Source organism: Plasmodium cynomolgi, chromosome 13, assembly GCF_000321355.1.
Source record: "Plasmodium cynomolgi strain B DNA, chromosome 13, whole genome shotgun sequence".
Classification (NCBI taxonomy): domain Eukaryota; phylum Apicomplexa; class Aconoidasida; order Haemosporida; family Plasmodiidae; genus Plasmodium; species Plasmodium cynomolgi.
The window spans coordinates 1,938,455-1,959,424 of NC_020406.1; the positions used below are offsets into that span (position 1 = coordinate 1,938,455).

General features: G+C 43.9%; 7 protein-coding genes across 7 annotated transcripts in view; 4 read left to right on the forward strand and 3 right to left on the reverse strand.

Moving 5' to 3' along the window:
• Positions 1–305: 305 nt before the first annotated feature.
• On the forward strand, positions 306–2,700 carry PCYB_135080 (circumsporozoite protein; the record flags this gene model as incomplete). Its single annotated transcript, XM_004224533.1, has 2 exons — positions 306–2,347; positions 2,685–2,700. 2 exons carry the CDS (start codon positions 306–308, stop codon positions 2,698–2,700), a joined length of 2,058 nt encoding a protein of 685 aa, XP_004224581.1.
• Positions 2,701–4,175: 1,475 nt separating this feature from the next.
• PCYB_135090 (ribonucleoside-diphosphate reductase small chain) lies at positions 4,176–5,832 on the forward strand (the record flags this gene model as incomplete). The annotated part of the gene is made up of 2 exons (XM_004224534.1): positions 4,176–4,186; positions 4,776–5,832. The coding sequence occupies 2 exons, from the start codon at positions 4,176–4,178 to the stop codon at positions 5,830–5,832; spliced, it is 1,068 nt and encodes a 355-aa protein (XP_004224582.1).
• Positions 5,200–8,439, reverse strand: PCYB_135100 (hypothetical protein; the record flags this gene model as incomplete). Its single annotated transcript, XM_004224535.1, has 3 exons — positions 5,200–5,210; positions 5,588–5,724; positions 6,569–8,439. 3 exons carry the CDS (start codon positions 8,437–8,439, stop codon positions 5,200–5,202), a joined length of 2,019 nt encoding a protein of 672 aa, XP_004224583.1.
• A 944-nt stretch (positions 8,440–9,383) lies between these two features.
• Positions 9,384–14,266, forward strand: PCYB_135110 (hypothetical protein; the record flags this gene model as incomplete). Its single annotated transcript, XM_004224536.1, has 5 exons — positions 9,384–11,861; positions 11,922–11,975; positions 12,261–12,756; positions 12,929–13,177; positions 13,377–14,266. The coding sequence occupies 5 exons, from the start codon at positions 9,384–9,386 to the stop codon at positions 14,264–14,266; spliced, it is 4,167 nt and encodes a 1,388-aa protein (XP_004224584.1).
• A 368-nt stretch (positions 14,267–14,634) lies between these two features.
• Positions 14,635–17,645, reverse strand: PCYB_135120 (hypothetical protein; the record flags this gene model as incomplete). Its single annotated transcript, XM_004224537.1, has 3 exons — positions 14,635–15,391; positions 15,488–16,034; positions 16,151–17,645. 3 exons carry the CDS (start codon positions 17,643–17,645, stop codon positions 14,635–14,637), a joined length of 2,799 nt encoding a protein of 932 aa, XP_004224585.1.
• Positions 17,646–18,056: 411 nt separating this feature from the next.
• PCYB_135130 (sybindin domain containing protein) lies at positions 18,057–18,911 on the reverse strand (the record flags this gene model as incomplete). Its single annotated transcript, XM_004224538.1, has 3 exons — positions 18,057–18,131; positions 18,263–18,375; positions 18,530–18,911. The coding sequence occupies 3 exons, from the start codon at positions 18,909–18,911 to the stop codon at positions 18,057–18,059; spliced, it is 570 nt and encodes a 189-aa protein (XP_004224586.1).
• Positions 18,912–20,140: 1,229 nt separating this feature from the next.
• PCYB_135140 (hypothetical protein) overlaps positions 20,141–20,970 on the forward strand; it is a gene marked incomplete at its 5' end in the record, with an annotated part of 4,146 nt that continues 3,316 nt past the window's right edge. Inside the window, one exon of the mRNA XM_004224539.1 lies at positions 20,141–20,939. Within this exon, the coding sequence (XP_004224587.1) occupies positions 20,141–20,939 (799 nt within the window). The remainder of the gene's footprint in view (positions 20,940–20,970) is intronic.

Sequence of the window (20,970 nt, forward strand, 5' to 3'; positions counted from 1 at the left end):
CATATAATATATATGTATATGTATATATGTACATGTGAACATATGTACATATGTACATATTTACGTGCTACTGAACAGGGGGGGACAAACGTAGAAGGGCCAAAGCCTCAGCCAATTTGAAAGCAGCAGCTTAGTCCATTCGCCGCGCTCTGTACGTCATACATATAATGAGCATTAGGGAACGTACAGGAAATGAGGTCAGCATAGCAGAACGAGAAAGGAAGGAAGAAGGCAGCGGCGCAGTTAAAAATGATAAAAATGTGTCCCCCACAGATGGTGAGAGTATACCCCATCGAATGGAGAAAATGAAAGGTGCAGCAAATGATGAGGATCCTGTAGAGGTGGGAAATTGCGCTCTGGTTGGGGGAAACGAGTTGGGAAGTAGCTTTTTGTGTGTCGGCTGCAGTGGCGAGGCATCCCACATTGACGGAGGAACTGCCAATCGCCCAGGCGAGGAAAATCCCCTAACAGAGGCGGACAGTGATAAAAAGGCGCATCCTGTGAGCGTCCTCAATAAGGTAAAAAATGTTAAAAATGAAATTGATGCGGAGACAAAACCCAACGCCCAAATTAGTAACAACGACACGTATGTAGAGAACCCCCCGAATGATAACGAGTGTGGAGAGGGGCATAGCAACACTCACGTGGGTGATAATGATAAGCCTCCAAATGTTGGAGCGAACAGCAGTGGTGTGCTCATTCCAAATGGCATTGGCGCTACCAGAAATGGCGAGCTCATTCCAAATGGCTGTGGCGCTACCAGCAGTGGTGAGCGCATTCCAAATGGCTGTGGCGCTACCAACAGTGGTGAGCGCATTCCAAATGGCTGTGGCGCTACCAACAGTGGTGAGCGCATTCCAAATGGCAGTGGAGCGTTAAATGTGGAGGATGATGCGCCGCTGGATGAAGGGAATTTCTCAGCGGATGACAGACCCGAAGAGAACGCAGACAGTACAGGCAGCTTCATGTTAGAAGAAGACACAAATTTATCCCGAAGAGCGTATCGAAATTTTCACATATGTTCCATATTTATTCATGGGACTTTGTTATTAATGGTGATATTACTGATAGGGATTTTATGTCATGATTTTATGAAGGCATCATCTATTTCGCAGAAGGAGAGGATAATGATTTACTTCTGTGGGTTGTTGCTCAGCATGTTAGGGTTACATCTTTGCCTAAATTTATATATGTCTATAGTGTTACTGAGACAAGCCGAAGTTTCAAAGATGTTAAAAACGGTGGAAGCCAAAATTCACGTTATTGTTTTGGTGTACTTTTCCATGTGTGCATATATTTACTTTTTTGAAGGCAAGAATTACCCCATAAGTTCCACCTTTTCCTTCACCATCATTTTAGCTATCATATATTATTTTATGCCGATATTTTTATATATAATTTTGAGGATTCTGTTCATAATTGTCATTTTGGTATTAATTTTTGTTAAGAGGAAGAGTCCCACTCCGAAGAAGATTTTGAAAAAATTGAAAATTATGAAATATGTAGAGTATAGGAAGTATTGCGAGGAGGAGGCTTGCTTTGGTAGTGCCTATTTTACGAACTGGAGGGAGCTAAACGGGGAGGGTGTATCGGTTCCACAGGAGGGAGTGATGGGTACGAGGGAGGCTATGACGACCACCGCTGTGGAGGGAGGTACAGGGATTGCTGCACCTGGTGGTGATAACAAGGGGGACAACGTTGCGTCAGTTGAGCCCACGTCAAATTGCAATGGGGACGGGAACACCATCTCGACGGCAACGTCCTGCGTGCAGGGCAGCAGTGCGAATGGAAGCAGGAGCGGGAGCGGAAGTGGCCGTCCGAATGGAGGCGGTCCCCTTAGCAGTAGCGCGAATGACCGACCAACCCGCAGCGGCAACAGTAACACGAGGAGTAACCTCGAGCGGCACCTTTTCTATGACCGCGCTGGAAGAGCTACCGGTAGAGGAGGGGGGTCCTCCAGTCGTGGAGGTACTCAAGCTAACGACAGAGAGAGAGACGACCCGGCGAGCGGTAACCAAAATGGCAGAGATAACTCCAATCAGGATGTTCCCCCGAGTTACGATAACAATCGCGAGGTTCCAAATGCCATCGACGAAGCTAATGGAGAGCCAAATAAAGACGGCAAATCAGCAGCCGTATTTGAGTACTTCCAAAAAGTTTTGAAAAAAAAAAAAAATGCTATGGAAAATGAAAATGCACAAGTACATGAAAATAATTTGGAGGAAAATTCCTTTCATATAAATATCGAGAGCTCCGATTATGTTTGTTCAATCTGCTGCGTCGAGTACCTAAATGACGATGATATTTGTATTCTGCCCTGTAACTATCTGCATTACTATCACAAGGAGTGTATTTTTACGTGGCTGAAGAGGAACAACGATTGCCCCCTGTGCAGGAAGTGCATTGGGAAGATCTGAATGTGTGGGGTGCAGTTTGGTGGGCAGTTCGGTGGGCAGCTCGGCGGCAGTTCGGTGGTCATTTCGGTGGGCAGCTCGTCGGGCAGTTGTGCAGGAAGACGGCGTATGCACAGACGACGCGCAGGTAATGGGGGCACCCATTTCCACTCCCTGCACATTTTCTACATATGTACACTTACACAGAGGTACGAAGAGGGTGGGGTGGGGAGGTAAGACATACGCAGGGGCGATCCAGCTGGGCGACTCTTCATTTTTACGCGCGTGTAGATTATTCGTCCGTTAGCGGTACTGTTGTATATCATATGGAAGTGGGTTTTTTTCGAAGCAAATTGGAAGTTTTTCCCCCCCCCTTACTTTTTTTTTTTTTTTTTTTTGTGTGGACTTAAGAAATTTGCGCAATTATTTCATTTTGCATAATTTGGTTTCTTCCTTTTGATGCCTTTTTATGAATCCTAATTTTTAAAATTCTTTATGGCATATGCAGTTATGCCTACGCGCTACCCTTTTTTGTGCTTGGCAGCGCAGTTGCGTTTTTGCCTTAAGTGGTGATGCTGATTTGATTTGCAACCGCATGTGTATGGGTAGGCATTTTACTCATGCGTTATGCATAGCCATCCCAAGACATTACTTATTTATTTTAATTTTTTTTTTTTAGTAAACATCACATTTGCATGTTGTGCATTACTTATGATTGCGCAGTTGGGATTTATGAGTATTTCCTTTTTTTTTAATTTTTAACTTGGTTCCCTTGGGACCATGTGGGTTCGACTTATTTTTTACTTCAATTACAGTTTGAGTTAAGAGGTCTGAGGCTTGGTGGAGCGTCTCACGTGCGAGGTTGTAACTTCGTCGCAGTGTGGTGGCGCATGAGACATTACGCCTGTTTTTTTTGAACACGTGGATCGAATTTAGTTGGCCTTTTTGTGTGTACAACGGGGAGGAGGGGGTACCACATGGGGATGTCCGACGCGAGAATGTAGCGGAGGAGATGAGGTGAATTTTGCGATTGTTAGGTAAATGTGGTGGATGTAAAGTGCTCTCCGTCAGTTCATTAGCAAATATGCTTACTGCATGTCTCACGAAACGACTGTTATTTGGGAACAATGGGTTTAGGCAAGGTGGGGAAAGCGCAGTGTGTATTCGCGAGTTGATGGCACTTCCCCTGAGATCAACTTTTGCGTCATCGAATTGGGGATGCAGATAACTGCCGAGAGAAATGCAAGCAAGCGGGGAGGCAGGCAGACAAATGCACCTTTCCGAGACAAAAGTGCATGTGTTTTCCCTTTTCCAGGGCGCCGCACGATGCACGCGCAAGGGGCAAGGGGTAAGGGGCAAGGCGCATTTTATTTCGTTCCATTTTGCTTTATTTTGCCTTATTTTGCCTTATTTTGCTTTATTTTGCATTTTTTGCATTGCTTGGCATTACTTGGCATTGCATTATTTTGTTTTGCTTATTTTTTGTTTTCCGCGCTGCAAACGTGTGTAGATAGGCGCGCTGTGCGTACATTAGCAGGGCAGCCACTTGGGAGGCCCCCAATTAACGAGCATGCACACGATTTCGCACGAAGCGAATGTGCACATGTGTCGTCCTTCGAACGGTACACACATGGCGTGCAGAGAAGCCCCTCTGCCTCGCAACGAAGGGGAAAAAAAAAAAAATTCGTTCGTTCCTGCATTTATTACGTGCTTTCGAGTTGCCTATCGTGTTAGGATATGTTCCCTAGGATCCCTTCCTTTTCCCCCTTTCCTTATCGATCCATGGATTGCCCGTTGGCGCGGCCTGCGTTCGCCCGTTCGTCGTTCATTCGGGCGTTCGTTTTTTCGTTTTATTTTTAGGAACATTTTCCCCCGTGATAAACATTTTTTTTTTTCTTCCTTTTGCACTTTTGTATGTTCGTATTTGCTCACTCTCTCACTATCTCATTCTCTCACCCTCTCATTCTCTCACCCGCTCATTCCCTCACCCGCTCATTCTCTCACTCTCTCATTCTCTAACTTTCCCACGTCCACGTCGCGTGCAGCATCCCTGTGCAAGAAAAAAAAAAAAAAAAAAGTGTTTTTGTAGCAAGCGTATGATAAGTGTGCCCATTTTTTTTTTTTTACTATAATTTTTTATTCCATTTTTTTTTTTTTTTTTTTTTTTTTTCTGCTTCCACTCCCCTCTGCTTGCGCTTGTGTATACCTCTTGTTGTTCACCCACTTCCCTTTGCTCGCTTTGCAATTTGATGATCCACTGGCGCGGTCGTGTGTTTGCATACTTGTGTGTGTTAGGATAAGCTCCCCCTCTATTGAGTGAGCCTCCCATTGGGTGTTACCCCTTTTTTTTTTTTTTTTTTTTTTTTTCCCCTCCCCCTTGAGTCAAATTTGTGCAAATGGCGGACGTGCTGAATATTTCGAAAGTCCCTATTTTTTCAAAAAAGGATTTAGCGATTTGCAAAAAAGTAAAGAGGTGAATGAAAAGATCCTGAGTAAAGAGACAGACCGATTTACATTGTATCCCATTTTATACCCAGACGTTTGGGATTTTTACAAAAAAGCGGAGGCGTCCTTTTGGACAGCTGAAGAAATTGATTTGTCTAGCGATTTAAAAGATTTCGAAAAATTAAATGAAAATGAAAAACATTTCATAAAACATGTGTTGGCGTTCTTTGCAGCCAGTGATGGAATAGTGTTAGAAAATTTAGCTAGCAAATTTTTACGCCAGGTACAAATTACGGAAGCAAAGAAATTTTATTCGTTCCAAATTGCTGTTGAAAATATTCACTCGGAGACGTACAGCTTGTTAATTGATAACTACATAAAGGACGAGAAGGAAAGAATGAATCTGTTTCACGCAATAGAAAATATCCCTGCTGTGAAGAACAAAGCGTTATGGGCAGCCAAGTGGATAAACGACACCAACTCTTTTGCAGAAAGGATAGTAGCCAATGCCTGTGTAGAGGGTATCCTATTTAGTGGAAGTTTTTGTGCCATCTTTTGGTTTAAGAAGCAGAATAAGTTACATGGACTTACGTTTAGTAATGAGCTAATTAGTCGAGATGAAGGACTGCATACAGATTTTAATTGCCTGATTTATAGCCTTCTCGAAAATAAGCTTCCAGAAGAAGTGGTCCAAAATATTGTTAAAGAGGCCGTAGAGGTAGAGCGCTCTTTTATTTGCGAATCATTACCTTGTGATTTAATTGGAATGAACTCAAGACTAATGTCGCAGTATATTGAATTTGTGGCGGATAGGTTGTTGGAGTGTCTGGGGTCTCCCAAAATTTTCCACGCAAAGAATCCCTTTAACTGGATGGACCTCATATCTCTGCAGGGCAAAACCAACTTTTTCGAGAAGCGGGTCGCCGATTATCAGAAATCGGGGGTCATGGCGCAGAGAAAGGACCAGGTCTTTTCCCTCAACAGCGACTTCTGAGGGGCGCCCGTCATGCGTAGAAGTTTAGAAGTTTAGAAGTATAGAATTTTAGAAGTTTAGAATTTTAGAAGTTTAGAAGTTTAGAAGTTTAGAAGTGTAGAAGTTTAGAAGTTTAGGGTTCAGAAGTTTAGGGTTCAGAAGTTTAGGGTTCAGAAGTTTAGGGTTCAGAAGTTTAGGGTTCAGAAGTTTAGGGTTCAGAAGTGTAGAATCGCAGAAGTTTAGAATCGCAGAAGCGCAGATGTATAGGTGCCATTTGCGCAGACGCGCACATGCGTGCTTCGCCACACCTGCATGACGATGCCCCCTTTTCAACACCCTTGTTGTGTTGCCTTGCATACGTGTTACTCCCAATTGTGCAGGCGAGTGAAGCGGCAGAGCGGTTTCTTTCGCCACCCCCCCGTTCACTTGGCTCATTTTTTGTTTGCATAGACGAAAAAAGAAACAAAATATGCTGCATGAAATGTGAAAAGATGAAGTAACAAATGTGTTGGAAGGGTCCTATGTGTAAGGAGTAGCGCAGCGAATTGCCCCAACCCCGCACGAACATATGTGTGTCAGCGTGTGTCTGTATGTGTACGTCAGGATGGGGGGATAAAAAAAAGACGTGAAAAAATGAGAAGAGTGTAGGGGATGATCTAATCCATTTGATTAGTCCCTCTCGTGGGGAGTGCCCCCCTCCTCCCCAATTGGGGAAGGAGCATTCGTGTAGGAGGCGACTGGTCCCATTTAGTCACACAGACAGTTATTTAATTTTCGCTTGACCCCCTCCACGTCGATATGTTTCCCTATGAAGAGGAAGCATGATGTAAAGACGTCCCCCCCACTTAAAATGCTCTTTACGTTGTACTCTCCTCCACCGCGACTGTCACTTTCCTCGCTTCTGGAGGAGGAGTCCGAAAGGTAGTTCTCAATGTCGGATATGTCGTCCCCATGGTTGGGATGTTCGATGAAGTGGTCGTCCCCATGGTTGGGATGTTCGATGGAGTGGTCGTCCCCATGGTTGGGATGTTCGATGGAATGGTCGTTTCCATGGTTGGGACATTCGATGGAACCGTCATTCTCGTTATCATTCAACACTGACACACTGCCCATCTGTGATTGCACCCCATCCAGGGCAGACAGAAAAAACGTGTGAAGGTCACTCATGATTAAATCGATTTCATACAGGTCACCCACACTCTGGTAGTAGTACATGTTTAGCTTTAGCTTGCTCTTGTGGGTGTAGACATCATCATTGAAGGCAACAAAAACGCCCTTGCCTCGATAGATTTCTAAATTTTTACTCCATAAAAGAGAAACTAAAGTTTCGTTAATTTTTTTGAAAGAAAAAATATTTTTTTTTTTTGAAGAAAGGATCTGTCTCAGTGTGCTTTTACTTTTTGCTTGGACAAATTTATTTTTCATTTTATTTAGTTTTTCACTTAGATGAACTAGGTAAGGAATGCTGTGTTCATACTTCAGTGAGCAATTAACAAAATCGTTGTAATGGAATACGTGCTTTCGATCTGCAGTGTGACTGTTCATCGAATTTTCCAACACATCTTTTATATTTTTTTTTTCGTAACACTTTAGTTCTGTTAGCTGTTCCATCGGGAGGGTAGCATAACTGGTCAGGTAGATGGAACTTAATGGGTTCATATTTCTAACGAAGGATTTTATTTTTTCCTTTTCCTGTTCAGTAATTTTATCTACCTTATTTATAATTACAACGTCGCACACGATTAGTTGTTCGTTGCCGGAGGGGGTTCCTCCGGGGGGGAGGTTAACATTTCTTTGGTTCCTCCTCTCTTCTTCTTCCCCACATGGGAGGTTCTGTTCTTTTTCTGCCTGAGTGGCAGCGAACTGGGATGCAGCTTCCGCTAGGGCGCCATGGCAGGGGAATGAATCCCCCCCTTGGAAGGAATTCACCAAATTATAGGCATCCAAAACGTAGACAATACTGTCAAGGTAAATTTGGGACTTGTTCAGATCATCTAGCCACAATAAATTGTTCAGCTGGATGTTGTCATACACCCCCGCCACTTCGACAAAGATATAGTCGTAGGAGCTTTTCATGGCAAGGATATTTTCAATCAGCTTGACAAAGTTGCTTTTATTGGAGCAGCAGAGGCAGCCGTTGTTCAGTTCGTAGATGTAGCCCTCTTCTTTTTCGATTCTATTTACAATGGTTATGTCGTTTTGGTCGCTCTCCAAATCGGACTGCCCCTCACTCTTCGTTCTGTCCTTCGCCCCGTTGTGCCCGTCACCCTTCGTTATGTCCTTCGCCCCGTTGTGCCCGTCACCCTTCGTTATGTCCTTCGCCCCGTTTTGCTCGTCACTCTTCGTCCTGTCCTTCGCCTCGTTGTGCCCGTCACTCTTCGCCCCGTTTTGCTCGTCCTTTCCCACTCCCCCCCGCGCATCCCCCCTGGCTGCCCCCTCCTTGGGGAAATTATAAATATCGTTTATATCCTTGAACACAATTTTGTCGATGTTGTTATTATTCTCTGTGAACTCGTTGTGGATTATTGCGATTTTTTTTCCATTTCGGAGGCTCTCCTTCAGGAGGTTCTTCAGCAGGGTGGTTTTGCCCGCCCCGAGGAACCCAGTGATGATGGTGATTCCGATCATGGCTTGGGGGGAAGAGTTGGAAAGCAGCCGAGGGGGGTTCTCCGATTGGGAGGAAGAAGTGGAAAGCAGCAGAGGGGGGTTCTCCGATTGGGAGGAAGAAGTGGAAAGCAGCAGAGGGGGGTTCTCCTATTGGGGGTTCTCCGATTTGTGCTTCTCCTCCGATTGGCGCTTCTTCTCCAATTGGCGCTTCTTCTCCGTTGGCGCTTCCTCTATTTGAGCCCTTCTGTTTATCTGCTGAGTTGACAGGCTGCCCGTTGTGTGGCACCCTTTTCGGCGCGGCAGCAGCGCGGTGTGTTTTCCTTTAGGCGACTTATTTGTCCACCTGGGTCTCTTGGCTCATCAATTTCACCACTCGTGGGAATAGGGTGCACCGTGTCGGGATGATCACCCATTTGGTTGGCCATACATTCTGTTATTCTCACATGGGAATTTTTTTTTTTTTTTTTTTTCTTCGCAGAGGAACGCGGCAGCGTGATGACGCGACTCCTCTTTGAGGTGACATTTTAAAAGAGCACTTTTGCAAAGCTAAATAAATGTGGCAAGTGAGCCATTTTTTGTAGATCAAAATGTGAAAGGGGGGATTTTTTTTTTTTTTTTTTTACCGCTTGTAAGTGTGTCCCTCTTGGGGAGGGGGGACGAAGCACAATGCTCTCTTCATCATAAGTACGTGGCAAATGAGGGAGAGTGCGTCGTACGCATGTATAGAGAGTTTACCTACTTATGCAGGGCGTGTTTACACATCCGAGGCACTGAGAGTGAGTGTGGCTCTCCGTGTCCGTGAAGCTTTCCCCCCCTGAGCACACACAACTCTCACTGCGCAAGAATGCAGGAGAGTCGAGGCGAAACATGCAAAAGGAGAAGAAAAGGCTGCATAAATGAGAAGCACTACGGGGAGGTGCCTTAACCTGTTGATCACCATTTATGTATTTTTTTCCAAACATACAATGTGCTTAAGAAAAAAGTTCTTGTTTAACTTCTTGGAGAAGGGAAAAGTGGTCCTTCTGGTGAATGTGAAGCGAAAAAATGTCATCCGCGTGAGTAACTGCTACGTGAACAATTTGATATACACGAGGGAGGATGACATATATAGGATAAACCAGGTGGAGAGTTGCTCCCCCCGGGGGGGGAAGGCAGCGGGTGGGCTCAGCATGGAGGAAGTGGTCGGTAGGTCCACCGATGGGTTGACCGATGGGGTGACCAGTGGGTTGACCGATGGGTTGACCAGTGGGTTGACGGATGGGTTGACCAATGGGTTGACGGATGAGTCGAGCATCATCTCGAACAGCAATTTGGGAAGCGTGGACAACGTGGACAACTTGGCGGCAGAACGGAGAGACGACAGAGTGCATAGCGGCACTGAAGGGAGGAGCAGCAACTCCACGTTTCTCCGTAACCAGTTTGAGCCATCCGATTACGAACTGCAAATGTACAAAAACAAGTGGAAAATTCCAATTTACTGGATAAAAAAATTGGAACGGCTAAAAAATATGAACGCCATTAATTGTATAGATCATTTAAAGGATGATAATTTACTCTACTTTGATAATTACAAAAATAAAGGATTGCTAAAATTTTTAAATGAAAAAAAAAAAAAATACAACAATTGCATCATTTTGGTAAGAGTTGGAGATTTTTATGAGACATATGGATTGGATTGCATATTTCTAATTGAATTTTTAAACATAAAAAAAATGAACAACAAATTATCATGTGGATTTATCAAGACAAGCATCAACAAAGCTTTGCATATCCTCACGAATAATAATTTAAATATCTGTGTGTATGAGGAGATGAATGAGAAATCTTTGAAAATGAAAAAAAGGTACCTTTCTCAGATTGTAACTCCTGAGTTTCCCATTTATTTGAATAATATACAATACTGCCAGGGGGAGAGTAACAACATGGAGGAATCCGCTGACAAAGGGAATAGCAACCTTTTTTTTCAATCGTACGACTTGGAGGACTACTTCGTGGTGAAGGAAATCGTGTGCATTTACATCGAAAGTAAGAATATTTTTTCCCTTTGCAAAATCAACCTAAGTTTGAAAACCATTTCTATATTTGACAATATAACGTTCGATGTGCTAAATATTTATTTGAAGAACACCAACTTTTTAAAGGCTTACATTCATCAGCACCACAATTTGAGCTTCACCAACAAAATTACGCAGCTGTTTCGGGTCGAGAACTACTACCTTTTTAGTAACTTCAGCAGCAGTTTGAGTTTCCATCTGTTCATTTTGGACAAGCTCAAGCGGCAGATCAATGTGGCAGGCCTGTTCAGGCTCATAAGGAACAAGAGCGTGTTTCGCGTTAGGAGGGGTGGCGATTTGGGGGGGGATAGCAATGTGGTGAGGGATGGCGATTTGGGGATGGATACCGATATGGGGATGGATAGCAATGGGGGGATGGATAACAATGCGGGGATGGATGACTGCCCCCCGCCGGAGAAGCCCGGCAAGGATGCGCACACGTACTACTCGTATTGCACCCCCCTGAACATATTCACGAGTTACAACATGGGCGTGTACAGACAGAATAACTGCTACGATAACAGAAGGAGTTACCTCTTCTACAACATAGTAGATGTGGATAATAGTGACTCTAACAGCATCAACATTAACGAGTCGATGGAATTTTTTAAAAATATTTTCCTTTTCTATCCCCCATTCGAAGTCACCAAACATATAAGATACATAAATGAGTACATCCACAAGAACCAACAAAATTTAATCATACCCAATGTTAGACCGTTTAGAAATAACATTATTGTGACTCTCCTGTCTAACTTAAAAGCTGACCATACCACATTGAAGAAAATATATACCAACGTGGAAGCAGTACAGAAGTGCATGAATCGATTCGAGTACTCTCTATTGACATCCATTTTTCGAGTGATGAATCATCAGAATAGCTTTAATTTAAATGTTGTAAAATTTTATCATTTGCTGAAAAATATTGAAAATATTTTAGCTGCCAATTTGGAATTACATCCCTCCAATTTTTTTTCTCCTTCTGAAATTGCTTCCTTTAATGACTTCGTTTTTTATCATGAAAGTGAAGTACATAATTTAGTTAATGAGAATTTACTCAGTCAACAGAATGAAGAGATCGTAGCTGCTAGGAACGACTTATTTGAAACGGTCATTCGGGATTATGCTGATGGTGAGCAGAATGGGAAGGAGACAAAATACGATTTAGATGGTCTACAAAAAATTATAAAAGTGGATAACACTAATGACATTATTGGGATAAAGAAGAAAAAGAAGAATTTCCAATCTGCTCATTTCTTTCACCCGTTGAATAAAAAATCGGACGTGATGAAAAACGTTTATGTGACTGAACATGTGCAAAGGAAAGTCAGGAGTTACTTGTCCGCCATTGACAGGAAGAGGCGTCGAATTAGTGATATCATTCGTGGCGTAAATGTTCAGCTCTCCTCTTCTGTGCACATTCTTTCCTTCGCGTCTAACTTTTTGCAGATCGTGCAGGTCGGTCGCGTGGCGCAGTTAGCGTTCTTGGGTTTAGGGTTTAGGGTTTAGGGGTGTGTACTTAGCCTCTCCCTCTGCGCGTTATACACGTGTGTACGTGCCTCTCCCTCTGCGCGTTATACACGTGTGTACGTGCCTCTCCCTCTGCGCGTTATACCCGTGTGTGCGTAGCCTCTCCCTCTGCGCGTTATACACGTTTGTGCGTAGCCTCTCCCCCCCGCCTTATACCCGTGTGTACGTGCCTCTCCCTCTCCGCCCTACACACGTGTGCACGTAGCCTCTCCCTCCCCGCCTTACACCCGTGCACACTTTGGCTTCTCCCCCCCGCAGGCCCTCTACAACCACACCATAAACAGCATCAAACGCAAGTGGAGCCTTCCCATCTGCAAGCACCTAACTGTGACGTACGAAGAGCAGACCTTCGACAACATCGACGAGAAGCTGCGTTACATGCAGAGGTGCCTATACGACGAGGAAGAAAACACAGCAGGGAAGAACAACCCGGATGGAATGAGCGATCCTTTGGACCATCCAGATGGGCAGCATTTTATCCAACTGAGCGAAGAAGAAGAGAAACAAATTTCACAGAATGTCGATCCCGATTCAGTTGGAGAGATAAAAAAAATTTATAAAAAAAAAAATTACATGAATGACTCTCTGACGTATATTTTAGGAGCCAAGCCGTACAATATGAGTAAAGACAATTTAGTCAAGTACGATATTTTTTTAAAAAAAAAAAAATTCATTTTGTTGACTGGCAAAAATATGAGCGGAAAGACGACTCTGTCGTTTACGTTGCTGTGTATCCTTTTTCTGGCCAACCTGGGTAGGTTCACCGTGACGTGTCTAAGTTTGGCGCGTCCTTTGTGCATGCGCGAAATGGTCTTTTGGGGAAGCACCCACTGGTTCTCCGCGGTTTATACGCGATTTCTCCACCGTTCTCCACCGCTTCTCCACCGCTTCCCCACCGCTTCCCCACCGCTTCCCCACCTGCACAGGTATGTACGCCCCCTGCGAGGAGAAAAGCATCGTTTCCAAGTTCCGCGAATTCTACAGCTTAAAAAATGTGAACTACCAAGAGCAGATCGAGAACATGTCCCTGTTCAGGGAGCAGACGTACTACATAAATTCGATAATCGAGGAGATCAAGGAAAATTGCCCCTTTTCCAGGCAGTCCTCTCGGGATGGGGAGATATTCATTCTGTTCGATGAACCTTGCATAGCGACTACGCCAGTTGACAATGCGGGTAATGTGGAGGGGTGGATCCCCCCTACCCCCCAGGAGGGGGATTCGCCGAGCAGCGCAAATGAGCGAGCGCAAATGAGCAATGGCTAATGAGCATGCTCATATGAACAATCACAAATGCGCAAATGCACAAATGAGCAAATGCGCAAATGAGCAAACGCTCAAGGAACGAACGCTCCCCCCTTCCCCCCAACATGCAGTGATCATCAGTGCCCTGTCTGACTACCTCCAAAACTACTGCGGAATAATAATCACACACAACTACGACTTGCTGAGGAAAATTTGCCTGAACGAAAATATCGTTTTTAAAAAAATAAATGAACGAATTAATTATTTGACAACACAAACATATGAACAAAGAGCCACGCTGGAAAATGGCGTTTGTAAAAACAGCGAAGCGTTGGAAACGTGTAGACACACAAAGGTTGATGGTAAAATGCTGGACCTCTTAACTTACTACCAACAGAAATACAAGCTGATTCATAATTTAAGTGACACTCTGTATTACAAATTTATGGAGTACGTAAAGTGTAAAGATGGAAAAGGTGGAAAAAAAAGCGTGAACGATTTTTTTGAATATTGTATGAATGGACCTTTGGAGGAAGGAAAAACACACAAAGGTGATGTTGACGAGGGAGAGAAAATGATCGATACATTGGAGGGAGACAGCTGGAAAAATATGACACCTTGTTTGGAATTATTGCGGAGAGTAGACCCCGAAGAGGGAGCTGCCAAAATGGGGAATAATTCGAATGTGAGGGGGGAAGAGCCATATGTTGGAGGCTTCCCCAACTGTAGTGATAATAAAAACTTGGGGAGCGCCCCTCAGGACGCGGAAATGGTTCGCGGGATGGCCCGTGGAATGACCCACGAAATGACCCGCGAAATGACCCGCGAAATGACCCACAAAATGCAGGAAAAAGAACTTACCGTGGCAATGGAACAAATCGAAGATGCAGTGAAAAGAAAAGTATTTAAAATTGCGATGAATGAGGATGTGCCCATTTTTTTTAAAAACAAAAGTGTAGTTTACATTTTGTGCATTTTTGCCAAGAAAAAAAAAACCCTATTTTTACATAGGCATAAGTGACAACATTTCCGAGAGGTTAAAATGCCACACGAGGAATTTATTAAACAATAAAAATCTTTTAAAAAATGAAAAAAAAATAACATACTCAATTATAAATTTGATATGGACTCCTTCTACACACTTTTGTTTCACGTGGAAAATAAAATGTTCGCGTCCAAATATGAGCGGGAGTTATCGGATTTGCTGAAAGGCGGATATGATATTTTGTCCAAGTAGATGGTATAGCAGTGTAGACAACATGACCAGTACGCCTTTTCCTTTGAGGAAGACTTTTTTTTTTTTTCCCGCAGAGTGTAGACCAAAATTGGATAAAGAAGTCCTTGCTGGGTTCCCTATTTCGGAGTATGGCTTTGCGTGTCTGCTCCCAACTACAGATAATAAATCTCCGAAACGAAGTGGGAGCACTCACTGTCATGACATTTTTGCACGAACAAATTTTTGAGATGGTTAAAAACAAGGTATATGTGATTCGATTTGTGTGCACGGTTTTTATTTTTACAAAATTTGTTTTCCCTGAAATGGAGAATGTACTCCTCCGAGTTGCATGTGATGGAATATATAAAATATTTTATAAGCAAGAGGAGGGAGTCATTTTTTTCTTTTTTTATTTGTGTGCATTTTGTATACTCATCCAAGACATACGAATAAAATTTCTCATTTTTTAAAAATAAATCATCATATGTGTCTAAGTTTTTGCAAAATTGTGGTGTGATTATGCCTTTTCGCAGGAGAGACACATGACCGTCCTTTTGCATTTCCATCTCCTCTGCTGTGCTGTTTTTTTTGTCTATTTCCTGTGTGCATGCCTTTCCCATGGCAGAATATTCCTCCGATACGGCGATTTCCCCCTCGATTGCGCCATCCCTGTAGAGGTCGTACTGTAGCTTATTATGAATGGAAACAATTCTGTAAAAATATTCCTTGCTAATTTCTCCTTGAAATTTGTTTACATATATTTTATTTTTTTTAAAATTTTTATATAATTCAAAATTCCAGAAGAAAATAATTTTTAAAATGGTGTGCACGTGGGCATCATTAATGTCGTCCAGTTTAATGCTCCTGTGTACGTACAGCTCTGTGGTGAGGGGCGATGCTCCATTGCGCGACCTTTTCGCGTTGCCTGTGCTGAAGCGGGAAAATGCAAAATGGGGAGAGGCGCACATCGGTCTGTGCAGCAGTCCGGGCAGCTTCCCACACGACTGCCCCAGCCGCTGCCCAAACTTTTCCAGATGGTCCCTCTTAAAAATTACGTCCTCCCCTATTTGACAAATGACATCATCGTCCTGATAAAAGGTGACCAGACTTTTTAATATCAAGCTGTCCACGTTCTCTTTGCTATATCTCTTCACATTATACCTGCTGAGCATCAATTTGCTGTTATTTATTTTTTTTTTGCTCGAAAATATCATGCGGAAGTTCCTATTCCTGCTATACACAGAGTTGTCCACAATGCATTTTAGCAATACCATTTCGTGGTTCGCATTTTTTTTTTTGTGCATTTGAAAAAGTTCCTCCTTATTTTGGAGATCGCTCTGCAGGTTTCTCTCTTCACCTGGGGACCTGCACTCAGTGTCCTCTACGGGTAGAATATTCTTCTGGGAATTTGGGTCACCGTTTTTGTTGTCCATATGGGGGTCACTCTCTTCGATCGGTTTGTCTACACTCTCGTCCCTCTTCATTGCAAATAACAGAATGAGGAAATTATCATTTGTTCTGTCAAAAGAATTGTCTCCTTTTGCATTTTCCAATTTGTTAACATAATTTTGTACTATATCGTTTAGTGATTTAGTACACATGGAGAAGTACGAAGCGTTTTTTTTCTTTCTTTTGTATCCCTCGGTTTGTTTCCTTCCTCGTTGGGTGCCCCTCCACAGAGGGAACTACTACTCTGATCGCTGGGAATTATCCTTCCACTGACGGGTTTGATGTCATCTCCAGGAATTTCCCCCCCACTGACGGATCTGCTGTCATCTCCAGGAATTTCCCCCCCAGTGATGGCCATCACAAAATCGTGTATCTCGCTGAAGTCGTTTATCAGGTCGAGCGGAGTTTTCTCCTCAACGGGGTGTTCGCTCGGTTCGTTCTGTGAGTTAGGGTTGGCAAAAGAGCCCCTATGGTGATCTCCGTTTGGCGCAGAAAAATTTGGAGAACTCCCCCTGAAGTTACAACGGGTGCTGTTATTTCCTCCTGTAATGCTTCTCTCGTGGGTATCGTTTGTCCGATCTCCCACTTTAGTACAGCCAAGGGAACACAAATTGGCGTTGTCTTCCCCGGGAAGATGAGATCCCTTTTCACGCTGTATATAAACAGTAGATAAATTAATGACGCAAGCGTTTTCATTTTCCTGTATGGCTATCGCGATGTGATTTATAAACAGGTCGACAAAATATTTTATGCAATTTTCGTTGTCAAAAAGGAGAAGCTTTTTCTGACTCCTTTGTGCAGTGAACTTTGTTTGCCTTTTCTTGTACTTGTAAAAAAAAAAATCATCTGACCTGTTCAGGCGATTTTGAAAAAAGTGACAATAATCTTTTAAATATTCGTAATAATCATCATCATCGTGAAGGGAATGAATATTTTTTACAATTACATGGAAAGATATTTTTTCGCTAGTGGAGCTATCTAAAATGATAGCATCGTTTAGGCAAATTTTTACATCGAAGTTGGAGTACACGAATAGGCACAGCTCGATGAGGAATATGAACAGCACGCAGTCCTTATTTTGTTGCCCGCTCAGCACGTCGTACTCCAGGTCGAAGAAGAGCCACCGTTTTTCGTTCGCCAAGATGAGTTCGTAGAGGTGCATCGGTTGGTCATTTGGTGGGGGGTCCCCTGTGAGCGCTTCGTTTGGCGGTGACTTGCATGGCGGTGACTTGCATGGCGGTGACTTGCATGGAGGCGATTTGCATGGCGGCGATTCGCATGGCGGTGACTTGCATGGCGACGATTTGTGTGCTTTCCCGTCGCTGGCCCCCCCATCATCGAAATATATGTCTCCCAACGACAACGCGTAGAAGCAGTAGAATTTCAGGAAGCGGTAGAGACTGTCCAGTACGAAGCATCTCTTGGCGTTTTCTATCTCTTCTGTGTAGATAATTATTCCCTGTCCGTTGCGGGAGCAGGCGACCCGACTTCGGAGTGCCCCCCCCTCCGCCTCCACATCAGTATCTGCCTTCGCGTCTGAATCTACTTCGACTAGTTGGGCGTAATGCGAAAGGGCCTCGTGCTGTTTGTAGAACCACCTTTTTCTTACACCTTGCGAAACAGACTGATCGAACCGTTTTAGCCTTTTCAGGATTCCGTATTTTTCTATGTTTACTTCGAAGATGGGTTTCTCTCTTTTCTTCTTCCCGTAAAATGTTTCCGTGTCCACCGCCATGGTTGACTTATGTGTAGTTGTTTTGTATCAGGCGTGAAGAGTGATGGGTGCGCGTCGGTGACTAGTTTTGTGCGAGGGGTCAAGGGGCAATTTCCAGTTCGAACAAGGCACCATTTAGTTATTTGTCAGTTGGTGTTGAGTTGGCCAGGTTTATCCAGCACATCGACTTCTCCCCATCGGCTTTTCTCCATCGATTTTTCCTCATCGATTTTTCTCCATCGACTTATCTCCAGGAGGTCATCCTGAGACTGCTTTGTTAGGCGTATATGCGTGCGCAGAAATGTATACATGTGCAACGCATATATGTCTACACATGCATGGATGGCCAGTCCGGTCTGAGCCCACTGCCGAGGCGGTGCTACAAGGCTACAAGGCGGTGCTACCCCCTGATGAGTCGCTCGTGAGTCACGTCTACGCTGGAGTCAGCCCCCTAATGCGGTCAATTATCTTCTCGTCGAATGATTTGTCCCGTATTTCGTCTCCTGTCTGGGTAGGAAAAAAAAAAAAAAAAAAAGTTCACGCAAGCAAAAAGGGTTGCTCCTCAGTGGGAAAGTCCGCTCATGTCGAAAAGGGCACTATTAGACCCATGCGAAGCTACACGTGTTTGTCTTTCTTACATTGTAAAGTGGATTCAGGATGATAAACTCGAGGAATATGGTCTTGTATATGTCTTTCAAAAAGTGAGACAAATTCGGGGTACTCTTGTGAGTGATTATAACAAATTTGTAGGCTACAATTATGGGGAAGGAAAAAGTGGAAGTATGCGATATGATGAGATAGGACATGATGGGGGAGGACATTCCAACTGATGTGTGCTACCCAAACATGGTGATCAGACGCATCCCCCCACTACAACCGAGGTGGGTGGTACACTCCAAACTAACCTGTGAGCGTTTCGAAGTAGTGCAGCTTGTAAAATGGGGTGTTGAAGGAATTAAAATTGCCCACGTGTAGATTGTCCTGTGTGTTAGCTATATTTTGGTTATGGGTCTTCAAACTTTGGTTCATATTTTTATTAACATTTTGCATGGACTTGTACAGATTTTTTAATTTCTTGTTTGGTTGTATGTTGAAGCAGAGGTAGTTGAGAGCATAGATGGATCCCAAGAGGAGCTTCTCCTTCTCGATTTTGTTTGTCGAACTCGTTTTTTCTCTTTCCTCATTTTTTAAATCAATGCTATAGATGCACTGATTTTTGAAGAATATGTAGAGGTAGTAGTACTCGCGCGCGGCGTCCTGGGTGTTTGCGCCCTTCTCGTGCGACATGGTTTGTGGTGTCACACTCGTCTGTGCCGTCACGCTAGTCTGTGCCGCCACGCTAGTCTGTACCGCCACGCCAGTCGCACTCTCCCTTCTGATTTCCCCTTCCTGCGAATGCTCGGGGGGAGCTTCACCAGGATAACTCTTCTGGCAGATTTGCGACTCTCTAGTTGATCCCACAGGCTGGGCACATAAAAATGTAAAAGTATGAGCGGTTAGTTTCACTCCAACGAGGGGGAAAGTTTCTCAATTCGTCACAATTCGTTGCAGTCCGTCGTTGGGGCAAATTACCTATCTTTGTTTTTTTTTTTTTTTTTTTTTTTTTTACTGTCACGATTTTTTTTAAAAAAATAACGTTACGTGGAAGAAATTTAGCTTGGCCAGGCAGCCCACATAGGTAAGTGATATTCGAGCAGAGCAAATGAACACAGATTGCAGAATGGGTAGTACACAAGTTCCTACGTAAAAAAGGGATGAGTAACAAATAATTATGGGCTTGGGGGTTCCATGTGCGTGGGGTGGGGGGAGGAGATGGTGTCACTTTAGGAGGAATGAGGTGAAGAAGTAGCCAGCCATTGGCCGGGGAGAGAGAGGTTAGCAAACTCGGCAGTTATATGTAAAGAAAGGTCGCCTCGGTTTACACAGGCTAGCGCGGACAATTCCGACACCGCACAGATGGGGTGAGGGGGTGAACGAGTTAGCCAATGAACGGAGGGTCGACCGACCGCGTGGGTGACGGGCGACACACAACACAGCACTGTCCCCGTTACGTCCATGGCGAAGCCGCGGCCCCCAGGCAGATTTAAAAATGTGCCCAGTTATTCTTGGTCAGGTTGAACAGCCTTTTTTTTTTTTTTTTTTTTTTTTTCTTTTGCACATGTTTTGGAAAGTACGCCAGGCGCAAGGTCACAATTGATGCGCGCGGAGAAGAAAAAAAAAAGAGAACGAGAAATGGTGCGAAGCGAATGAGAAGTGAGTAAGAAGCGAATTAGATGCGAGCAAGAATGAACGGTCAGTATGCTAACTCTGAGCGAAGCGGCAGAGCAACACAAAATTCACTCCCTACGAAAAACATGCATTTGGAGGGCGGCGGGAGGAAAAAGGATGACACTGCCGCAGGGGGAGGAGCCGCAAAGGAAGGAGCGGTAAAGGAAGGACCCACAAGGAGTGAAGCAGCAAAGAATGAAGCAGCAAAGTCGAAGCGAGGACCACCCTTGAGAAGCCAAAATGACGAAATGGTGGAGAGCAATGATGACCCGGATAGTTGCAGTGTATACGACGACACCGTTGAAAAAAATATAAACTTTTCGGAGAGCATACTTGCTAATCTGAATGATAATATTTTCGAACAAAACGATGCCTTTACTAATGCTAATGAGAAACTAAGCGAAAACTTTTTCATGCTGGAGGAAGAAATCGCGAATGGAAAGCAGTTAGATGTTCACCCTGGGGAGGGGAGAACTAGTAGTGCTTCTTCTTCCTCGTCTGTTCATGTGCGGGATGGAAGAGTCTCCCTGCTGTTTGAGGATGAGTCCGCTGGGGGAGGTGGGCCTTCAGGACAAAGGACAGAAGCAATGTCACGTGGTGGATGGAAAACCCCGTACAAAGAGCGTTCCGAATCCACAAACTGGGGAACGTTTACCAAGCACGAGGTCGCAGAGGAAGAAGGAGTAATAACCGCCCAGGGGGAACAGTCAAGGAGAAATAACACAACAACGGAGGGAAACGAAAAAGAAAGGTTTGTCTTCCCAATTAAGATGAACAAAAAAAGTTGGAGCAAAGAAAAGGCATCAGAAAAGGCAGCAGAAAAGGCAGCAGGAAAGGCAGCAGAAAAGGCAGCAGAAAAGGCATATGATGAATACAACCATAACGTTATATACCACGAATTGTACGTCGAGCTGTTACAGGTAAATAAAAGTCTACAAAATGAAATTAAAAACCTGAAGAAGATAATCGAGATGCAGAAACTTTTAATAAAAAGCAGAGAAGACTTATTTGGTAGTAGTCATATGAATGAGAAAAACAAAATCAGTAGTAAAAAATTTGTAAATAATAATTTATTTTT